The 24,486-nt window shown below is 34.4% G+C and overlaps 1 protein-coding gene across 1 annotated transcript in view; it reads left to right on the top strand.

The window, feature by feature from the left end:
- The first annotated feature begins 2,602 nt into the window (after positions 1 to 2,602).
- Positions 2,603 to 24,486, top strand: part of LOC150093869 (neural cell adhesion molecule 1-like) — a 386,146-nt gene continuing 364,262 nt past the window's right edge. The window contains exon 1 of the mRNA XM_090412543.1: positions 2,603 to 2,976. Within this exon, the coding sequence (XP_090268669.1) occupies positions 2,874 to 2,976 (103 nt within the window). The 5' untranslated portion in view covers positions 2,603 to 2,873. The remainder of the gene's footprint in view (positions 2,977 to 24,486) is intronic.

Here is a 24,486-nt window from a genome sequence, read left to right as displayed (position 1 = left end):
TTTTTCTCTCTGTAAATTCTGGTTAATCCATATTTAAAACTGACTATTGCATGAATTTCAAACTATTTGCATAAGATTTTTAAAAAAATATTATTTTAAAACCAAAGTGCTGAAATAGTTTCGAAAATATACTTCTGAATAAACTAACCCAATTTATCTGTGGTGTTGCAATATATTTTAATAACATTTCTTTCACAGAGAATCACTTTTTTCTTCTTTTTTCATTGTTGAGGATTAGGGAATTAATAATGAAGAAGAATTCCATTCCACTCTATAGAAACAGTTTTGAAGGTTATTGCTTTTAGGAAAATAACAACAGACGTGCCGAGTATTACAACAAAGTATCTTAACGGAAGTGATGTGAATAATTTTGATCAGCAGATTATAATCCCAGCAAGTAAGAGTATTATGTGACCTGAAAATAACCGATTAATTGGTTGATATACTTCTAGAAGCAGTAGTGAAAAGAAGTCCATATTTTACAGTCTTTAGAACAAAAAAAAACATTTTGTAGCAAGTTGGTGATCAAATATAAGAATCGAATAATACCATAAAGAACTGATAAAAAAATTAAAGACGTCAGTGAATTGGCAAGGAGACACGGGTTGTCACTTGATGGAATATAAAAATAATAATATAATTTATTTTTATAATAATCTATTTTAATTACTAAAAAGGTCCTAATGCTTTTTCTCATAATAAGTTTTTTATTGAGATCATCATATGTTCACTGGGCATCCCCAGATGCCGTATGGTCACTCCGATTGTCAGTGATGTGCCACACCAGACCACGCCATGTAGTGTTGTTGTATACTTTTCTGAAAGCTTCAACTCTCGGTTCAACACACACACACACACACTGTCCATCCATCTCACTGATGGTCTACCCTTCCTCTTTTTCCAGGAACTTTACCTTCTATTACTGTTTTAAGAAGTCCTTCCATCCTTTCAGTGTGCCCAAAGTATTTCAACTTTCTTCTGCCAATAGGATATCTGCTCCTTAAGGATATCTGTCAATATCCTTAAGGAGCCCCTTAAAGTTCTCACTTATCCTTTCCAGCATCCATCAATTTGTCCGCTTTTCAGCATATGATATCCTCAACAGCTTTCTGTAACACCAAATCTTAAAAACAGATATCTTTTTCTTATCTGACTTCTTCAGGTTTTCCATCTCGCATCCATAAGTCGAAAAACAGCTGCATTCAAAATCCTGAACTTTGTTCCCATGGAGATAGATCCATCCTTTCAGATTTTAGACAAGTCTCTTTAGCCATTTCTAATCATGTTATAATTAATTTACAATGTATTTTTAAGTAATTAACTACGAGTAGTTTATTTAATAAGACGTGTGTTGATATGCATTCCAACGTGTTTCGATGTCTTTATGGCAGACTGCACTTTCCAAAATATATTTAAAAAAAAAAGCTCAAACGTTTCAAATAGTTATTTCTATAAATTGAAAAATTCTGGATTGATAGTTTAATCACGTGTATCATTAGGCACATCATACGCAGTCTGTGCATTGACGTGATTGCTGGCATAAGAGAGATCACGAATACTACATTACTAATGCTCAATTTAATCAAGTATTTTTATACCGTTATTAAATGTATTCATTGAAGATTAAGAAAAAAGCTGTTCCCCGTCATAAGTAGAAAGGGTTTTATATATTTAAAAGTACTCATGGTTTTCGTTATGAATACAGATAGTTCAGTAATAAAGATTATTACAACTAATACTTCCAGATCGGATTCATTGTAGAATCTAATAATTCTAAGAGAAACGAATGGAGAGTAAAAGTTAAGATCCCCTTTTTTTCACTTTCTATTATCTGACAGTTAACCCTATTCCCTAAGGTGATAAAATAAAGAAATTTCTACAGAATTAGGATATCACTGAAGCACGTCCAAATCAGTGAAAAAATAACAAAATATTTCCATCCATTTCCTTCTCCTTTTCCGACAACTCTGGGTCGCTGAACCGTTTTCATATTTTTAAACATCAAAAGCAATTCGAATTCATCCCAAAGGATTCATGAGAATTGAATTGACGTGTTTTATAAATTCCTTCAGAAGATAAGTGAGCATCTTTATGAAGAAATATGCCCTCCCTCCTTATAGAATGTGGCTATTTAGGATTTTTCTCTCTCTTCTGTTCCATAAAATACTGCAAATGCTTAAAGAATTACTCGCTTTGCCTACATACCATTCTTAATCGTATCGATTTCAAGCATGTTCGATGAGTGGTGTTAAGATAACACTTGGCATCATAAACTGGTTTTTATCGAGTTTCTAGGAGCTTTGTATAGGTCTACGAGCACCGATAAGAAGGGCCGAAGTGTTTTTATGATTTTTCCAACGCTCCAGCGATAAAGATAACCTTCAAAGTGCATCCACTTTTTAAAACCGGAAACTCACAAACTACACACACACACACACACATCCCCGCCAAAAAATGTAATCTGTAATAGTAACCCCAACGTCTACTAGATGGCGCTGAGGGCTCTACGAGATATCCCGAAACAGAAGAAATCCAGGACGCGAGGAAATTGTGCAGCATAGGCAGCAGGCAAGAGGACTTGCAGAGCTAATGCACAAACGCAGTAGCCGTGTGTATGGTGTTTCATTTTATGCGGACCCCCTGTTTGTTCTTAACAAGTGCATCTTAGATGGAATATCTACGGTGCTGCGAATTCCAACCACCTCTGGGATTTGTGTAGTTAGAATCGATTGTTGGGCTCTCGACTAGATCTCGCCTAATTGTTTTCATTGAGGCGCTTGTGTCTTCGTTCTGGGTGCGTGTGTGTGTGCGTGTGTGGTACGTTTACAATCAACAGAGAGAGACGTTGGCTTCGTTGGTTGTAAGGACCGACAATGATCGTTCCAGTAAAGCCTTGCGCCCTCAGTACGCTATTGGCCATAGTTTTTTTAATGGTTTATCCAGTTTATTTAGCACTTGGCTTTATAGAACCCGCAGGTAAGTACTGTTATCCTATGATACTTTCCCTATTCTTCTATACATGCCTCATCTTATTTAATTACTCTTAATTATACCTCACACTCGATTAAACTGCTTGTCTCTTTTATTATCGAATACTTTTATTCAAGATAAGACTCTACTGTGAAATGAGTCCTGAGATAACAATGATCACTTACACTTAGTCATTTTCCATCAGTTTGCACTTGGATACGATGTAACAAACGGTAGATAACCTTTAGTGGGACATATTTATTGGACAGATGTAGTTTCCTACCTTATCTACCCCTCAGGAAAAAATGGATTTTGTTTTTTCCTTATATGGAAATTAATCAGTTTATATATTAGTAAAATAGAGTGGTTTCAAGGGTTCTGTCCGTTCAGTTTGTTACCACTAACTAATTCATCACTGAAAATCAGTAGCTTGGCGTTTGTACGTGTTGTTAAGTGTTACAACCATTGTGTATTTGGAGTGTGCTAGATTAGGCGTATAATTAATTCTTATTGAGTATCGTAAGGCTGAATTAATCGAATGCCTTTAGGTTTAGCAACAGGTAATTGCCTTGACTTGTTTCTCTTATTTTACATGCATCCTTTGTTAATGTAAGTAGAAATTAAAACACAAAAGAACATAAATACACACTTTCCATGAAATTGTTTGTATTTGGTTATAAAAAAATATATTTAACAGATTGTATCCTAGCAACAGGTAATGAATTTGCTTAGCTAAATAGGTTTAGGACCCTATTACAAAACAGGATTGTTAATTAATATCTCACTAACTTCTCTAAATTCTATTGAACATATACTGAAGGCTTATTAGGCAACAAAGTTGAAGAGCTAACAATTCCTTATTTATACTGTGTAAATCATTTAAAATATCCCCACTTTACCAGAACTCCTTTTATCTATGCTTTATGTATCTATTATTCTTATGAGACCTATATCCGATATGTCTATCTTTCGTTTTCGTGTTCTACGAGATAATAATTTCTCAGTCGGCTCATTGCCGCTGTGGATATTCATAGCTGAATTACAATATGTCTCGTGAAGGAAGTAATGTTACAAGCACGTTTCAAATGCGAAACTAGCGCATTGTGTGCTACAAGAGAACTACAGATACAAGCCAATGATACGCTCAACCAAATAAAGGAGAAAGGCTACAAGATATATAGCAAAAATAAAACAATATCTTAAAGTATCATAGAGGTAGTAAAAATTGTTGACTGATGACCATACTGCACGATAGCTAGCTGGGCTACCGTCGGTACTTCTTGCGACATGCCGGAGTTATACATCTCTCCGTAATGGGCAGTTCGGGATTGTTACTTTTTCCGATAAATTGAAGGGGAATTTTTGCTTTTACCAGCTGATATTCTGTTATTGTAAGTGAATCTTTAGTCGAACACTTTTCCCTTTGTTCTCGTAGATGTCTTTGTGACAATAGAAAATGATGTGCGACTTTCAAGTGTTCATTGTAGACTTGAAACTTAAGAATACTGAGAAATCTTAAGAAAGGAGAGAAGTAGGGATGAAAGATGAAGTAGGGGTGTCTTGATGCATGATTCTGAAACTGTTAATCATAACTTTCTATTTCATTTTTTTTTATTTAACTACAAAAGTAATATAAGTTTCATTTTAATGATATACGTGGTTCTAAAAATAAAGCTTTACATCACTTTTTTTGGTAATCAGAGAGAAACATATCTTAATTACGTTATCTTCTTTCAAGACCACTTCAATTCTATCTAGTTATGCTAATTTTAGACAGCCTATTCTTCATTACTTATGGATTATTTTAAAGTATTCTCGACTTCTTTAATAATGAAGTGTAATGACCATTAAGACAGTAATGTGTTTTTACGAAATAATTCTTTTCTTTTGCTCCACGATTTTAAGAATCGTTTTTTTTTTTTTTTATATTTAGCTAATCGTGTTTTATGATTTCATGTACATAAAATGATGCAGGCACGAACACAGATAATTCAACTGAAATTGATATTGTCCTTTATTATATTTTTCTAAGTCACTAATACCCTTGGGTGTCACCTCACATTCATAACCTTGAGTGACAAATTATTGATAGCAATATTGAAATGGATTCGAGGAAATATATCTAATTGACAAAATATATCAGATTATTATAGTTTTTCTCTCCTCCAAAAAACTAATACATCATTTATTGTATGCAAAAAATAGTGTTTCTATATTATAACTAAATTTTAAAAATATACATAAAAAATTCATTTTTTCTAAATATATATGTAGTAAACATTATAGTTACAAAGATATTTTATTCTTATTGTTTTCAATTTTTGAAAAACTCAGGTATATCATTAATCTTTTTATGTTGTCGGCTGTCAAGATAGAATCTCATTGAGTTCTACGGATCCCTTCAGATTGATTAAACATTACAACACATAAATTAGAATTAGAACAAATGCTTCAGTATTCTTTATTCTCCCTGTATATACAGGGGCTCTTTATTTTAAGCCATCCTCTGTCTAAATCCACTTCACTGTATATTGCTTACGTTATGTCGGAGATGACTAGTTACGGATGAAGTGGGCATCAGACCAATGTCCATTCAAGTAGCAGACCTCAATTCCCTGCTCGCGTCCTACAGTGCGGCACCGTATTACGGAAGTTTAGGAGGTTGATTTTTCTACTTTAGAAGCCGTGTTCTATTTGTCGGAATAGCGACTTTTCATTGCGTTGTTGACAATTTTTATTCATTCTGTTGAATTTAAAACTGGATTATTAACAGACTGCATTAACAATTGGATACATTTGTAATTGACTAATCAGTTATTTTTTCCTAGGAATTATAATAAAGTTTAATTAATTAATAAATTATTGCACAACAGCTTGATCGCTGATCCTAAAGAATATTCTCGGATCTCTAAAAAGTAATTTGCCGCTAAAGGCATACCCCGACGTTTGACTGTTTTTAAGGCATTTCAAATCAAGTTTACGGTAACTGTTTATACTATCAGCCATTCATACCAACTTTTGATTTTGTGTTACGTTTTTTGGAATTCTTATATGCTAAAAACAAAATAATAGAAATTATAGTAATTATTAGTTAGTAATCAAGTATTTACTATATTTTATAACTCTAAAGTTTTTAAAAAAAATAATAATTTTATAAATTCTTTCAAAAATTATAATTTGCTTTATACACCTTGTAACAATTATCATAAAATGAAATTATATATGAATAAAAGAGATTAATAATAATAATGAATTGGACAAGAAAAGGATCAATCGACAGTGAGATGCGGTGAATACCCTTGGAGGGTAATGGATAGCAATGCTGTAGCCAATGAAGTTCTAACTGAGGCTCGGCTATTGCTGTTACCCTCCTGCCATGATCAGAGCTTTAATAGCTCAATAACACCTTATCCATATACTGTCCTTTACAGATAACGGGGAATATGAAAAACATTCTTGCTTCGCCCCTTTAAGCCAGTTCTTATAATGATAATAATATAAATAATAGGATAGGAGAGATTTTAGGATCTGACTCTTGGAGGGTAATGGATGGCAATGCTGTAGCCAATGAAGTTCTAACTGAGGCTAGGCTATTGCTGTTACCCTCCTGTCATGATCAGAGCTTTAATAGCTCAATAACCATATCCCTACACTGTCCTCTACAGATAACGGGGAAGATGAAAAGCATTCTTGCTTCACCCCTTAAAGCCAGTCCTTATAAGGACTAATAATAATAATGTTTGAGACTTGTTCGTTGCGAGAAAAGTCCTTTTTATGACTCCCAGGGTATCAAATGGCAATGCTGTAGCCAATGAAGTTTTAACTGAAGCTCGGCTATTGCCCTTACCCAGCGATGACTAGAGCTTTTAGAATTTTAGATCAATAATGTTTGGGGTTATAACTTTTGAGCAAAATCGACCGTGAGATGCGGTGATTAATACCCTTGAAGGGTAATTGATAGCAGTGCTGTAGCCAATGAAGTTCTAACTGAGGCTCGGCTATTGCTGTTACCCTCCTGCCATGATCAGAGCTTTAATAGCTGAATAACATCTTATCCCTACACTGTCCTCTACAGATAACGGGGAAGATGAAAAGCATTCTTGCTTCTCCCCTTTAAGCCAGTCTTTATAAGGACTTAATAATGTTTGGGGATTAATCGACCGTGAGATGCGGTGATTAATACCCTTGGAGGGTAATGGATGGCAGTGCTGTAGCCAATGAAGTTCTAACTGAGGCTCGGTTATTGCTCCATATATATATATATATATATATATATATATATATATATATGGATAAGGTGTTATTGAGCATATATATATATATATGTCCTCTACAGATAACGGGGAATATGAAAAGCATTCTTGCTTCGCCCCTTTAAGCCAGTCCTTTTAAAGAATAAAGTTTGAAATTAATTTCACCATTAACGTAAACTTGTTGAATTTTTTCCTGTATTTATTATTATTTGTACAAAAGTAGACTTGTAGTTAGTTATTCGTAGTTCCCAATTTCATACTTATTATACTGATCATTTTACTTATAGGCAGGCTTAAATTCTATCTAATAGACGTTTTTCTTAAAAATGTTTCGTTGAAGTGATAATATTTTATATTACTATTCTGAATATTTTTTCAAATCCATGATTATTACTATCCCTAGCTACAAATTATTGTGAAATCAGTTATGTTTCGATAGTCATGTTTATTATATTATAATAGATATCCACTATAGTTAGTTCGGAGAAGTGCATTGCTCAATTGAAACAAGCTTAATAATTGCCCATCAGGAAGTACTTGTTATTTCGTTGCACTAAGAGTTGCGAACGAGTATAAGAAACACAGATAATCCAAGAATTCCGCTCTAATCTGTCGTAAGCTGTAGGAACTGCTATAGATAAAACACCTTTGAGACATTTGTTGTGGACGTTATACCATGGGTTTAGTACTCGGCTGAAGAAGCAAAGACGAACAAAGGCGTGGCGAATTGGGGAGGTAATTGTTGGACATCAAGAATTGTATATCATTGATGTTAATGAGAGTGAAAAAAAAAACACTATTGTATTATGATAATATTGTATTATTTCAATTTAATAACAATAACAGAGAAAATAAATGGAGAAATCCCCGTGTAGAAAGAAATTGAAATGTTTATCAGATGGTCACTCCAAATAGAAGCTAAAATATTAAATTATTTTTGAAAATTAAAAAAAAAAACTGTCAGTACTAAGAACTTTCTTAGTTAGTTCTTACGAGAATAGAATATATAATGTTTTTCTTAACTGTTATTTTTACTTATTTATTTATCTTATTTTCTGGTATGGTCGCTAATCACCCCCTTTGAAATCGAACTGTGGGTATATAGCGATTGTTATTTTTATTGGACACAAATCATTTGAAACAGCTAACTCATCAATATTGGGCAGTCTCAATGGAAGAAAATGAATATTTAGCATTCTTATATTCCTAGTGTTTTGATGTTAAGCAAAATGTACACAAAACATTCCTAAACATTATCCAGTCCATTGTTTATTGTACAGGTGGGATTCAAAATTTCCTATATTTCCTAGGCTGCTTTATCTTTTTCGAGGGAGGGAGCCAAACTCCAAATTATCCGTGATGAGGACACTATTCCTATTCATATCAGATTAGCTCATTCTTAGAAAAAGCTCACTTTCACTGAAAAAGCCCTTTCTTTCCGAAGAATTTTTTCTCAAATTAGCGAAAAGAATCGATCTCAGATCTTTTCCATCTAAAGGATCTATCTCATCTCATCCATTCGACTGTACTACGTACTTCCTACTTCGGTTTCATAAAAAAAAATTGATTTATTTTCATTAATTATTTTAGCTCAGTACTAAATATGAACCGACTGTTGGATTCCTTCTAATTATTTTCGCCATCGATGTGATAATTTCCTTACAATCCTATAGAATTCTCTTATTTTGCATAAAAAATAATAAAAATCATTCTTCTTCTAGCACTTAGGAGGGCGAAGGACGCTAGCAGCACTGTGTTTTCCACAGTGTCATATTGCTATGCGCGCAAGCATATAAACGTCTTAGTGAGATACGAGCTATTAGCGTAATGCGGCACTGTCCTTCGCGCAGTTCCACTGTTGTTTATATGCAGTTTGCGCCAGTAGTAGAGCGTTCGTAGTGCTTATCGTGTTTACTCCTTCTCTTTAAATATTTGGACATTACAATTAAAGAATTTAATTGTAATGTCCAAAAATTGTAAATCCATTCCTTTAATTACAATTAAAGGAATGGATTTTATTTTTAAGTAATTTTGAATTATACTAAACTGTATAATTTTATCGATAATAAACAATATTTTTTCGTGAAACAAAACAAGAAGAATATATATATTTTATTTTTACGTAATTTTGAATTATACCAAACTGTATAATTTTATCGGTAATAAACAATATTTTTCCATGTTTAATTTTTAAAAAATTTTTTACTATAATTTTGATATTTTATTCAAACACGTATACACTGTACTTACAGTGTGTATGTATGTTCGAAAGTTGCAGCACCCCCCACGATTTCAACCCACGAGCCGCCACTGTGACCACTTTTAGTATTTCAAATAGTAAAACACAAAAAAGGGAAAAAAATGATAAGATACAAAAGGCATTCAGCCCTGCGTCGGTTAGTACTAACATCAAATAAAAACAAATTGGTAGTATATGCATGAAATGTACTACATTCCATATATATTAAATAAAACTAACAACATACCTAGTGGGTTTACTTGTTGCTTTGATTTTGAATTTTAATAAAATTATGTCTTTCTCGCATTAAAAATTAAACTGGCCGATGAAAGAATGTAATCAATATAAAACCAGACAGTTTAATTATGGAATAATTTGTTCCTGAAACTCGATTAATATTTAATACAAAACCTTGTATAACTTAGAAAATTAAACACAGAAACGTAAACTTATGTGAAATAAATTTATCAGCTGTAATATATAAATATATATTTTTACTTAAAAATTTCTCACAGTAAAATTATCTGACCAGATATTTTGCAGTTATAATGTGAATAACATAATAAGAAATATAAAATATTTATATGTACAAAATGATATAAAATATTTATATTCTAAAATGTATTTCAACTTATTATCAGAAGACATTATTTAATATTGATATACAATTGCAAAGGTAATGCATATTTAAATTGACAGACGTAAATAATATTTTTAGAAGGCAGTTAAGCGTTACGTAGATCTAAGCAGAAAACCTAATCATTAGGTTCGTGTCTCTCGGGAAGCAGACTTCTTTCATTACTATAAGTTCTATCGCATTATTTGCTTAAATGCAAACAGGATATTTGAACCATACAAGCAAACTATTTGCTAGTATTGATGGAGTTATTATCTAACATTTGATTAGAAGACTAGAATTAGTTATTGATTTTCAATGTATATTAAATGTTTATTTCTATTTAGCATCTACGAATTCTCATATTTCATCTGAGAATTCGGTAGATGGCGCTGTTTTTCTAACTTTGTAACTTTAATTTGGTAAATGATTTGACGAAGAATTTTTTTTTATTTTTTAATCATTATTAAATCTTGAACTTGTCTTTCGAATTATTAGAAATGAAAGCGTTCTTATATTTCTAAGACTTAATGTCAATATATTTGTTATTTCGTAGTTTAAAATTTCAATAGATATTCGAAACTGTGTTTCCTTCAATGCCAAAAATACGCACACGCATTTTCTTCATTCTCTGCAATTGTATATCATATTGATATACAATTGCAAAGGTAATGCATATTTAAATTGACAGACGTAAATAATATTTTTAGAAGGCAGTTAAGCGTTACGTAGATCTAAGCAGAAAACCTAATCATTAGGTTCGTGTCTCTCGGGAAGCAGACTTCTTTCATTACTATAAGTTCTATAGCATTATTTGCTTAAATGCAAACAGGATATTTGAACCATACAAGCAAACTATTTGCTAGTATTGATGGAGTTATTATCTAACATTTGATTAGAAGACTAGAATTAGTTATTGATTTTCAATGTTTATTAAATGTATATTTCTATTTAGCATCTACGAATTCTCATATTTCATCTGAGAATTCGGTAGATGGCGCTGGTTTTCTAACTTTGTAACTTTAATTTGGTAAATGATTTGACGAAGAATTTTTTTTATTTTTTAATCATTATTAAATCTTGAACTTGTCTTTCGAATTATTAGAAATGAAAGCGTTCTTATATTTCTAAGACTTAATGTCAATATATTTGTTATTTCGTAGTTTAAAATTTCAATAGATATTCGAAACTGTGTTTCCTTCAATGCCAAAAATACGCACACGCATTTTCTTCTGAATGTTGACACAGACTTTAGTGTTTCGTGAAAAAGTTAGCGATCTTTTTAAATTTGCAATTGCCTTCTAGACATTGTCGAAAAGGGTTTGGTAATATTTTGCAAATAAAATAGAACTGCTTTTTATTTGTAGGTAAAGCGCAGTGTTTTTCTCGAGAGCTTTTTTTTTTCTAATAATGCGTTTCAAATTAAAGAATTATTTTATCTTTGTGTGTGTGTGTGTGTGTGTGTGTGTGTGTGTGTGTGTGTGTTTAGCCTCGCTACGGATAAAAATTTAATCATTTCGCTTATCGGTGCATTGTTGGTTGTCACAAGTAGTTATGTACAGCAAAATGTCTCATTGAATAAATTACTTTCACGAAATTATTTAAATTGAACAACATAATCATAACTATCAAAAAAAATTTATAGACTTTTTTTTACTTTAGTAAGCATTAAACAGAATATTAGGTTTTTCTAGTTGACTGAACTTTTATAAAACATCACGTGACCGTCAGTCACTATTTCCCCACCATTATTGTATCATTGCATCATAATGAAAATGGTGTACGAACTGGATAGAGAATTTTGTGTTAAACTTTAGAAATCACATACAGAATATTATGCAGTAATGAAAAAGATGTAGGGGAATGTTGGCTCAGCCTATAACTCTTTTCTGAAAGATTAAAGTGTTTAAAAGAAGACTGCGAAATACTTGAAGATATATAGATATATTAGATAACAGGGGTTATGTCTTTTCTAGGAAATTGCTGATTTTTAAGCATTTTTATGCCCTAATCACGAATATACTGGTATTTTCCATTGATCACGTGTAATGGTTTCAGAAAATTTAAAAAAAAGAAAAAGAAAAACACTCATCAGACTTTGCATTTTAGTGCAAGGACAACTATTTGCGTATAGAAATTAACCATCTAGGCAGAAGTTTGGATAGCGCAATGTTCTGAATAAGCTTATATTAGCTTATATTAGCCAATTTTATGAAGTGACACTAAAAGATTTGGTGTCACTTTATAAAATTGACTTCGTAAAATGTGCTAAATCTCTTAATAAAAAAAAACGAAGCATTTATTTATCTGAAGAATGAATTCTAAAGGATAAATAAAGCTACAACAAAACAAGAGACAATTTTAATGGTTCGCAGATAAGGAAGATTATGGATAGCAATTTCGATTAAACAATAGGAAATAGAAAAGTATGATTGGCCTTTAAGTCGCGATTTTTCCACTCCTTTCGTAGCTATGATGATAGTATAATGACCATGTTAGGCCTGAATAAGATATTAAGATGTTATGAATCCGCGAGTTGTAACATGCCATTAAAGGTGAATTTTCTTATTGATATCTGGATTTCTTCACGACTATCTTGAATATAGAGTAATGCACGCGCGCGCACGCGCACGCGCGCGCACACACACACACACACACACACAGAGAACTAAAATGAAATTTACAGAATGATGGCTTCTTATTAGGAATCTTCGAAAGTTACTTCTGGGAAATGAAACAAAAATCAGAAAAAAAAAGTTCAATTGCCTACTTTTATAATAATGATGTTTTGGACTTTATAATCAACTTTATCTGAATATAACGTTTGTATTTTGCTTTTCTTAAAACGATGATAAAGAAATTCTCAAATTATATTTGAATTCACGCATAGCGAATGTAAAAAAAAGTCACTGGATTTTTCGTAAAGAACAAGAGATCGCTGCATTTTGCTTAACGAACCAAAAAGGTATTACATTTCGTGTTCAATATAAAGAGTTTTTGATTCAAATTGCTTCTTTTTTAATCTGATTTCTTCAAGAAGGAACCATGCTGAGTGGAACGTGATACAAAAGCTATTTGAAAAGGCTAAAAATTCGATCGGATAGAACAGAACAGAATAGCATTATAGTAGTAGAACTGCTTTCTCCTGTAGCATGCTAATTCTTCCCCGTATGCATTGCTTCTTGCATCACTATACCTGTATAAATTCCTTTTACATGGCTGCAATACTCACCAGACGATATTTTCTCCGATTTATTTGCTTGTTAAGAAGTCTTACCTTCAGAGGTCACTGTTTTATTTCAGGAAAGAGTTCAAAGCGGCTGCAAATAACTAGATTTAAATTATTTCCTATAATTTTGCTCTTTTTCGGGGGGGGGTGACTATCATCATCATCAGACATCTGGCTAAATAGTTCATTTCAAAGTTAAGTTTTATTTCCAAAGATTTAATGGGGTTCGTATCCAACCTGGATCGTTCCATCGGTCTTCTTCAAATAAACTGCTGTCATTAATTGTATTTTTGCAGTATTTATGAAAGTGATGTTTCAGTTATTGCAGTTGGATCATGAAGCGATAACTAAAAGAGAGAGAGAGAAAGAGAGAGAGAGAGAGAGATGCGCTTGTGTGTATATAAAAAATGGAGTTTCTCTGGATTTACGGAAAACTCTACAAAAAAATTGAAAAGTGATCTTCCCATCTTACCGGACAGGATTGCAAATCATTATCAAAAGCTCCATCTTTCCATCGTTCTTCTTCTTCGTTTCCTCCCAAAAAGAATTATTTAGACTTAATTCCATTCCTTTTCTACTAAATGAAACCAAATACTATTTCAAATTTGCATATTCTCTACCATCTACATTTTGGGTTTGAGTTTAATCGAATGCAAAAGTTAACGAAATAGTTAAAGGCATTTCAACTAATCTGTCTCAGATAATGAAAGCAGTCGGTGCTTACTTGGTATGTGATCTTGATTAGCTCATTACATTCTCATCTTTCCTTCATAGTATTAGGTTTAGAGGGTTGCTACGACCAAAGATAATTGGTTTTCGAAACCTGATCTTAATGGGATAAGCGGTTAGCCTTGCTTGAAAGTGGATCTAAAATTTCATACCATCACAAACGGGATTTAAACCTTCATTTCTTTTCCAGACATGCGAGGTGTGACGAAACTAGTCAGCCGTATCGTAACTTATCTCATTTTATTACAAGTTATTGTTTCCTTATATTCTATGTGGTTTTTTTATATTAAAAAGGTTCAATGCACCATTAGCTTAATACGATTTCCCGCCTTAATCTGATAAAAGAAAAGAGCGTCTATTTTATATATTCCCTGTCATTTGGAAATGCATGGAAGTGGGGATTAAACCTGAGAAGTACGAGAAAAACATGCTGTTTTGAATATCTGTAGAGTGTATTGTATATTCTCTCCACTGGCGATGAGTCTGAAGTACCTAAACATTTTATAAAGGAGGATGAGAAATGTTCACTTGCTTTCAAAAACTTTGATTGGGATTTACGGGCTGAGGCAACCAAAACTAGAAGTTTATTATTCAGTTAAGTGTATCTGTTGTGTGAGCAGTTTGCCTGTTTCCTCGATGTAGTCTGAATTTCTGAGACGAACTATTGCAAACGTTGTTAACTACCCCGGCTTCAGGGAACTACTACTTAGACATAACTCACTCGTCTTTAGTTTAATTTTTAAAAATTAAGTAATAATAAAGATTAATATAAAGAATAACATGGTTTATTAAAAAATCAATTCATAATTTTTTTGTCATTCTAAAATCTAAATAAATGCATTAATACACCATTTTCTTTTCTATAAAATAAGCTTATAAATTGATAGAATTAGAATTGCTTTTCATAGGCCAGTTTAGAACTCGTCATTTTAAGGAATTTGATCGGAAAGCAAATAGCGATATAGAGATGTAACTATATAGAGATGTAACTAAGTTGGCTTGTGATTTAGGATTTTTTCAGTTCCAAATATGAGAAACTTTGGTTTTGTAGTGTAGCTGATAGCTGATAGATTAACAAGCAGAGACGTGATTAAAGTTATTAAATTACGCATTATACTGTATTTAAGAACAGCAGCACAGGTAAGTGGACTGTATTTGCAACGAGGGCGATTCGTTAGGCCTAACAGCCGATAGAATCGCCATTGTTAGCACATTTATTTCAGATACAAATATTTGCAGAAATTACTTGCGTTCATACGCAAATCGTCAATGATGAATGTGTTAGATTTGGACGCCCTCACAGATTCTCTGGATGAAGAGCCAGCGTTAATTCTAGTAAATAAACTTCGAAGGAAGTTTATGCTAAAATGGCCATCTAACACGATAGAGCCTGACATCATTGTAGACTCTCTAGATAAAGGACTGGCATTCAGCTTCATAAAGAAACTCCTTAAGAAGTTCGAGCTTGAATGGCCCGGCTTCCTAAATTTTTACTCTTTACCTGAGATTGATGAAGATCAAAATGAAGACGCTCCTCAAATGGAGGAAAAAGTAAATCTAGTAATCTCGGACTCTACTCATTCAGATCAAGGAGAGACGCACGCGAGCAAAAAACGCAAAACTCTCGACTCGGAGTCAGCAAATGAAAATGGCATGGATGAAGATGCCCCCAACACAGATTCTTCTGCCTTCACCAATGAAAAGGTGCTTCCAGTCATTCTTAGGAAAAAGCAGAGATGGACAGTCTTAAGAACCACCATGGTCAACCTGCAGATAAATTACTCCACTGCCAAGAACACAGAGGAGGACATCAAAATTCATCCCGCTACAGTGACTGACTATAGAAATTTAACCAAGGAGTTGGATGTAAGAGGTATACAATACCATACCTTCACACTTACCTCGGAGAAAAATTTAAAAGTGTTACTCAGAGGAGTATCAGAAGACATTGAAACAGCTGAAATAGCTGCTGACCTCAACATGCAGAGATCTGCCTCCCATAAAGGTCAGCAGAATGTACAGATCAAACAAGACCCCTATGCCTCTGGTATTGGTGGAAATACACAATATCTATAAAAATATTTATAACGTGAAGACAATATGTGGGCTTAAGGTCTCACCGGAGCCACTTAGGAAGAGGGCCTCTTCTGGGAAGTGCCATAGATGCCAAAAATTCGGTCATGCCCAGAAGTTGTGCAAAGCTCAATACAGATGTTTAAAATGTGGTGACACCCACCCCACACATACTTGCTCCAAGCCAAAAACCACACCGGATAAGTGCGCTAATTGTGGTGGCCCCCCCACCTCGCAAATTACAGAGGGTGCATTTTCCACCCAAAAAACAGTCAAACTGAGTTAATCAGTCAATCTACCTCATTATCAGAAACGAGAGCCCCAGAAGCTCAAGTTCATCAGGCTCCTGTTAGTTTGAACAAGATGACAGGTGTTCACCCACAATCAACTGAGCCCCCCAAGAAAATAAATCTTCAACACCAAACAAGAACATATGCTGACGTGGCTCGTTCCAAAAAGCAGTCCATGATCAGAATATGCCAAATCCACATTCAAATATAACAGCCATCATCACCTCTTCTCTTGTAAATATGTTACAGGATTTCAGTAACTCAAATCCATCACTAAGCACTACAAAAAGTTTCTTGCTGCAGACGCAGTCCATTTTATCTGCATTCTCCAATGCATAGGAAAAATTTCCCCCAGATTCTCTAATGATTATTGCATGGAATGGCAACGGCCTTAAAAATAAAATACTAGACGTACAGGAATTCAATGACAGATATAATCCGGATACATTATTAATTAATGAAACTCACCTGAGACCTGCTGACAATCCTAAATTCAAAGGATATCAACTTTACAGGAATGATAGGCTGGATTATAGAGGTGGTGGTACAGCCATCCTCATCAAAAATCACATCAACTATCATGCTGTAGCCATTCCTGCAACCAATAATCTCGAAGTCACAGGTATCAATGTCATTACAAACTCTGTCGGAAACATAAAAATCTATGCTGCTTATAACCCACCATCAAAAACATTGCTGAACACAGATCTGGATGCTATCCTCGGCGTTAAACTACCAGTTATTATCGCAGGAGATTTAAACGCAAAACATCACGCCTGGAGCAGTAGGTCTATAAATAGGAATGGCCGCATCCTCTTTAACTACACAAACTCAAATTGCGCAGCTGTGGCTGGCCCCTCAGTGCCAACTCACCACAGTCCCACTGGCTCATCCTACGTCTTGGATATAGCTGTCCTTCAGAATGTCAACCTTCAATACACCCTGAAATCATTGAATGAATTATCATCAGACCACAATCCTATTCTTCTCCAACTGGGTTATCAGAGGGGACTTCCTCCTTCTCCTCACACCTTCATTTCCTGGGAAAAACTATCCAAAATGCTTCCAAACTACATTGATACCGTCCCTCATATTAATTCCAAGGAAGAAATTGATTCTGCAGTCAAAAAACTTACTGATCAAATCAACACAGCCATAGCATCTATCACCTCAAATTCAATTGCTTTCAAGCCTAATGACTACCAGATGACATAATGAACTTAATAAGAGAAAAAAATAAAGCAATAAAAAGATACCACAACACCAGAGCACCCCAAGACAAAACATATCTCAACAAAATGAACAGTGCAGTGAGAGATGCACTTAAAGTCCACAGAAACAAACTATGGGAAGACAAATTAGCCTCTGATCAAACCGTCTGGAAGTTCCTGAGAAACATCAAAAACAAAAACAAATCTCTTCCTCCTCTCAAATCTGACCTGAACATTGTTTACCCAGATGCAGAAAAAGTCGAAATTATAGCTAAAAATTTAGAAAAACAGTGTAGCCCTTCATACAAAAATCTAAATTTTAATCATATTTACAAAGTCCACCGCCACGTCAGACACATGTTAAAACGGCCTGATACCTGTACCAGCCAACTCACACCTACTTCCCCAGCTGAAATTTATGACATTATGAAGAACTTAAAGAATAAAAAAGCTCCAGGGCCTGACAGCATATCCAACAAAGTTATTACTGCTACCCAGAAAGGCCATCGTATATCTTACAACAATAATAAATGCTATGTTCAAGTTTAAGTATTTTCCCTCTGCATGGAAGTTGGCAGACGTAGTTCCTATATACAAGCCTGGCAAGGATCCTCAGCAGCCTCAAAGTTATCGTCCCATAAGTCTGATTTCTAATTTGGGCAAAATAGCAGAAAAAACTATCCTTTCCAGAATTCAACTTTCAGTAAAAAAATTAAACATCCTTCCTTCAGAACAGTTTGGCTTTCGCCAGTTTCACAGCACCACTCAAGAAACACATAGATTAATAGAGTTCATTACCACAAGTTACAATTGGCACCAGTACACTAGAGCAGTTTTTCTTGACTTAGAAAAGGCGTTCGACAAATTATGGCACTTTGGATTACTATACAAGTTGATTTTAGCTGGCATTCCATTAGACCTAGTCCAAATTATAAAATCATTTCTTAGTGGCAGACGAATTCAAGTCAAACTAAATGATATATTATCTACCCAGCGACGAATCCTGGCAGGAGTGCCTGAAGGGTCCCTACTGGCACCGATACTTTTCCATACTTTTCACGATTTACATGGCGGACATTCCGCACAATCCAATGTCATCCATCATTGCCCTATACGCAGACAACACAGCTATACTAACCAGATCTTTTAAACCACACCTTGTCACCAAGAAACTGCAAGAAAACCTGCAGAGATTAGAGCACTGGTTCTCGGAATGGAGATTTCAAGTAAACCCTCAGAATATCGCCATGTTCTTCACTAAAAACTCAATATCTCCCAAAGATGACATCTTCCTATTTAATATCAAGATTACCTGGAAAGCAGAAGCCAAATATCTGGGTGTACTGCTGGACAGAAAAATAACCTCCAGTCCACATATAAAAGCCTCATGTTCAAAAGCATCAAGAGTCATTGCACAGTTTTACCCTCTTATCAATAGGAATAGCAAGCTGGACACCAAAATAAAACTGCTCCTTTATCAGTTGATGATTCGATCCATTATTATTTATGCGTCCCCAGCCTGGAGCCACACCTCAAGTACAAATATCCTCAAACTACAGAGAGTGCAAAACAAATGTCTCCGCATGATCTTAAACGCACCATGGTATGTCAGAAATGTCCAACTCCACCGGGATACAAATATCCCCTACATCTACTCTTTCCTGCAGTCTTCGGCAGTAAAGTCTTCTCAGCATCCTCTTCACATCCAAATGAATTAGTGCAACAAGCAGCAAATTACGATGAAACAGACTTCTCCAACTATAGGAGACCCAAGGCCATCCTACTTCTAAATGAAGATCTTTAAATCGCACCCACTCAGGCAAAGCACTTAGCTCATAAACATTTCCTCACACAGTAATCTTATCAGATAGCAGGGATTATAAAAGCATTTTGCTTCACCCTTATAGTCAGCAATGTCTTGCGTCTTGCTTTTCACAGGAGAAGAGTCCTTTTAGAACTTTCAGGGTGACGAATGGTAATGCTGTAGCCAATGAAGTTTTAACTGAGGCTCGGCTATTGCCGTTACCCAGCCATGACTAGAGCTTTTAGCTCAGTAACACCCCATCCAAACAGATTTTCTTCATTCAGATGACGGGATAAAGAGTCAAGGACTCAGTCCATCTCCCAGTTCTTTTAAGAATTGCTTTTCATAGAATAAAGAACTGGAATCGACCGTGAGATCGGGTGATTAATAATAATAATATCTTGGAGGGTAATGGATGGCAATGCTGTAGCCAGTGAAGTTCTAACTGAGGCTCGACTATTGCTGTTACCGTCCTGCCATGATCAGAGCTTTAATAGCTCAATAACACCTTATCCCTCATTGTCGTCTACAGATAACGGGGAAGATGAAAAGCATTCTTGGTTCGCCCCTTTTAAGCCAGTCCTTATAAGGACTATATATAAGCTTATATCAAGGATATCAAGGACCGTGAGATGCGGTGATTAATACCCTTGGAGGGTAATGGATGGCAATGCTGTAGCCAATGAAGTTCTAACTGAGGCTCGGCTATTGCTGTTAACCTCCTGCCATGATCAGAGCTTTAATAGCTCAATAACACCTTATCCCTACATTGTCCTCTACAGATAACGAGGAAGATGAAAAGCATTCTTGCTTCACCCCTTTAAGCCAGTCCTTATAAGGACTATAAGAATTGCTTTTCATAAAGGAGTTTTTTTTGTCGTCTAAGAGGAATCATTGTGTTGAACATTAATTGCTACTATAGTAGGCAAAAAAGGTTTTTGTAAGCATATATCTGATAAGCTGTAATATATTTATATTTATATCTGATAAGCTGTAAAATATTTATATTTATATCTGATAAGCTGTAAAATATTTATATTTATATCTGATAAGCTGTAATATATGTTGTATGTAATATGTTGTCGTCTAAGAGGAATCGTGTTGAACATTAATTGCTACTATAGTGCAAAAAATGTTTTGTAAGCATATATTTGATGTGCTGTAATATATTTATATTCATATCTCATAAGCTGTAATATATTTATATTTATACCGAAAAATGGACATTGAGATAAACTATTTCTTTTTTATTTTTAAATAAGAGAAATAAAAATTCCGTTTAACTTATTTAAATCAACAATGAAACAGTATGGACATTTAAAGTTAGATACTTTTCAAGAACTAAACGCAATAGGTGAATGAGTGAATGAACAGAGACTTGACGTACTCCAAGTTTAACCGAGTTGTTTGACGGTCAAGACATCCACTGTCATGTAGTGAGTTGCAAAGGAAATAGCCCACTCAGTTCCAATGAAAAGGAAAAGATTGTAACTTAACTTAATAGACCCGATTCGCGTAGACGAGAACCGATAACCTTTCATGAAGGTTTGTAGAATATCTTTTTTATTTTTATTTTTAATTCCGATACATATTAAATTGGTGATTTTATGAAAGTATGGCAACCTCAATGTATCATTTAGTGATACATTGATATAGCACTGATCATCAATGGATACATTGATAATCCGTGATAACTAATTTTCTTCATATTCTTCGGGATCTTCCCACTTTTATCAGAAGAACTTCAGCCGAAAGGCCAAGAACTACCAATATAGCCCGCCAGGGGGCACCATCAGGACTTTAGGAAAACGCTAGCTTCCTAGCTTCAGTCTCATTTGCTGTTATTAGTACTTGTGTGCACGTGTCTTTGTAGTAAGTTCCCAAGAAGATGGCAACGTGACGTTCGCCGAAATATCGGAAAGTATATATTAAAGTTTATTTAATCTATATTTCTAGTACACGCTGTCAATTCCTTAAATATTAGTTATCATGTTTAACCAGCGTATAAGCCTCTCAACAAGAATATTGATAATCCGTGTTTTATTATCAGCTTTATTACATTATTTCGATATATGCCTGATGGTTTGGTGGGTTGGAAAGACGCTGTCAATTGTCAAAAGATACATAGAACGTTTACTAAGTAATTTCAAATGAAGATGAATTTTCTGATTTCAGACGGGGAGGAGAAGGATTTTTCTTCCTAAAAACAGACACTCCTCGTTGTAAATGCATGTATGATTGAAAAACACGATGTTCTAAGCTAATAGTATTAGCTGTGTATCTGACATTACAAAATAATAGTATACGAATGTAAATTTTCAGTAAATTTAATAAATAATAAATGGAATGCTAAGAAATGAATAGAACGACAAACAAGGATATGGTTTCAGCCTTTAACTGTTTTCAAGTTAGCTTAAGCATTTTAAAAAGGCCAATAAAGCTACGTCATCGCGATACGAAGATGACCACCTTCGGTCTCTTGAAACAAGGCCAACGAGACAGAACAACGTGGGATTGGTAATGCTGACAGACGACACAGTATCTAGGAATATTTTCGATGATGAATATTTAGATGGATATTGCAAGGATATGCTCACCGGAGAATGTCATGAGATTTCTTTTTCAGCACAATCGTAACTATGTCTGAAATCTGGTGTACATCTTTGCATAGTCTTTCATGATCTTGATTTTACCATTCTTGATTCTCTCTATATATACAACATATATATATATATATATATAATTTTTTTTTATAAAAGAATTAGGGTGTGTCTCAAGGCCTAGTTAAAGGAAAACCATGAAGCTGAAAGACAATAAAACATATTCAGAATATAAATCATATTATTCTACTTCTTAACAACGAATTAAGTTAACGTGGTTTGGTGGGCATTTTGTTTCTTTTTTTTTTTTTTTCATACAACTGACGGTATGGTCCTATTGCCTCTTCTACCCTTCTGCAAATTTTACTGCTTCTCTCTTCATCAGAGTCACACTGAAAGCGTTGCTGCTTAAAAACTTCGATTGCATGAAAAATGTTTTCAAATTGTTTCTGTGAAATCTCTTTAGAATGACTGGTTAAATTTTCTTCATATTCTTCGGGATCTTCCTGCTGTGCATCTAAATTTCGCAGGAATCACTCAATTCTTCAGAATGAGATTTAATTAACTCTTGGACGTTATCATTGAAGGAGAGAAAGAAATGAAGGACGTACGAATTGGTCGCCAACACGCGAAATCACGTGCTTTATAGATAAATTTCCCAACTATTATACAAGCAAAGTAGTTACCACTTTAAAAACTACAATGATCCTAAAAGAGAAGCTGATTTTCCGACGTGTAATAATAAACAACTCAGAAGACGGATTGATTACCCTATTATCGGAATGGATTCTCCTTTTTGTGACATGTGCAGAAGTGTCGAAGGGTCTCGAATCTGTGGGCGTACTATTGCAGACGACATAAAATTTGGCGGTAAAAATTTGGAACATAGTATCCATAGTGTACATGGAAGTAGTGTAATATGCCATTAAAAATAACTTTGTAAAATGTTTTAAACGATAACTAAATTATTTCATTCTGGTGAGTGATTTTTTAAAATAGTTAGTAATAAAACTGTATAGATAGAAAATTTTTAAAATCTGTAACATTTATTTTTAAGATGTATATAGGCGCATTAATCGAATTTGGGTATTGAAAAAAAAATGACGCACTAATCGGGGGCGCATTAATCGAGGGATTACTGTATATATATATATATATATATAAGTAAGTTTAATACAGTGGATGTTTTTTTTTTTAATGTATTGTATTATTATTTAGTCCATGTCGTTTCTAGATAAAATACTAACCTACAGGACGCAGAACGTCACTGGTTTGATGGGTGAAGCATAAATGATTTTCATATTCCCGTTTGTCTGAGAGGGAAGTTCTTTGAGTGGAGAGTTATTGAGCTTTAAGCTCGCCCTGGAAAGGCAGTTAGATTGGCTGTGTTCAGCTGAGCATAGAATTTATTTGGGTCTTTTGTATTTGTAGGATTTTTCTTCATTGTAGTATGAAGCTTGCTTGATCAGCAGGTTTGGATGACTGCTTGTCTTGGTGAAGAACGTTTCTGCTAGCTCATGAAGGAGGGATGTGATGTAGGGAATGTTTATTTCTCTGTGAATCTGGGAGTTTCTAATCCAGAATCATTCTCAGGCATTTATTCTGTATCCTCTGCAGGTTTTGGATGTTTGTATCCGCGGTATGGTTCAGACTTGTCTATTTAAATTATTCAGAGTTGTTTTATCTTGTGGGACTCTTGTATTATGGTACCTCTTTCTGGCTTTGTTTTTTAATCTGATTAGGTCCATGATTTCCTCAGGGATCCGACTGCTATGGTGAAAAATTGTGGTTTGCGTAACTGATGCTATTGCTTTTTTGATTTGGCTGGTAAAGTTGTTTACGGCCATGTCTATTTCCTCTTTACTGTGGATAATAAGTACTGGACCGATATGATCTGAGAGAGTTTTGGAAAGTTTGTCTCAAGATATAAAGGAGTGCGGAGGAGAGAATTGCTCTTGTGTACCGAGCTTAAGAATGGGGTCGTGATCAGAAGATAACTCGTTTAACGTTTCCAGTTGATGTCGGTATCTAATGTTTCTGAGAATGGCGATGTCGAGTACATATGAGCATCCAGCTAGGCTGTGCGGGGTGGACTCTGTGGTTCTGCTATAGAAATAGAGTTTCGCGTTGAGTAATGGTTTAGAATACGACCTTTGTCATTGATTGTGGAGCTGTACCAAGCTGTATGCATGGCAATAAAGTCTCCAGCCATGATGATGGAGTTTGTGGAGCCGAGAATGGAGTCCAAGTCAGACACCAGTAATGGAATGCATGCTGGATGGATTGTATACAGCATAGATTTTTGATACTGCCAGCATTGTTTGTATGAACTTCAATACTTGTTATCTTCAGGTTCTTGGTTTGCGGATTCGTCAGGACGTTGTGGCTTAGATAGTTTTTAATGTATACGGCTGTACCTCCTCCACTGGTGGGTGTCTATCTGTTTTGTACAATATGTAGCTCCGTAATTTA

The sequence above is a fragment of the Typopeltis vanoorti genome, chromosome 23 (genome assembly GCF_054136105.1).
Source record: "Typopeltis vanoorti isolate ZY-2024b chromosome 23, IOZ_Tvanoo_1.0, whole genome shotgun sequence".
NCBI classification, from domain to species: Eukaryota; Metazoa; Arthropoda; class Arachnida; order Uropygi; family Thelyphonidae; genus Typopeltis; species Typopeltis vanoorti.
The sequence above is the reverse complement of the archived record's forward strand: the minus strand, read 5'-3'. Positions and strand labels throughout refer to the sequence as shown.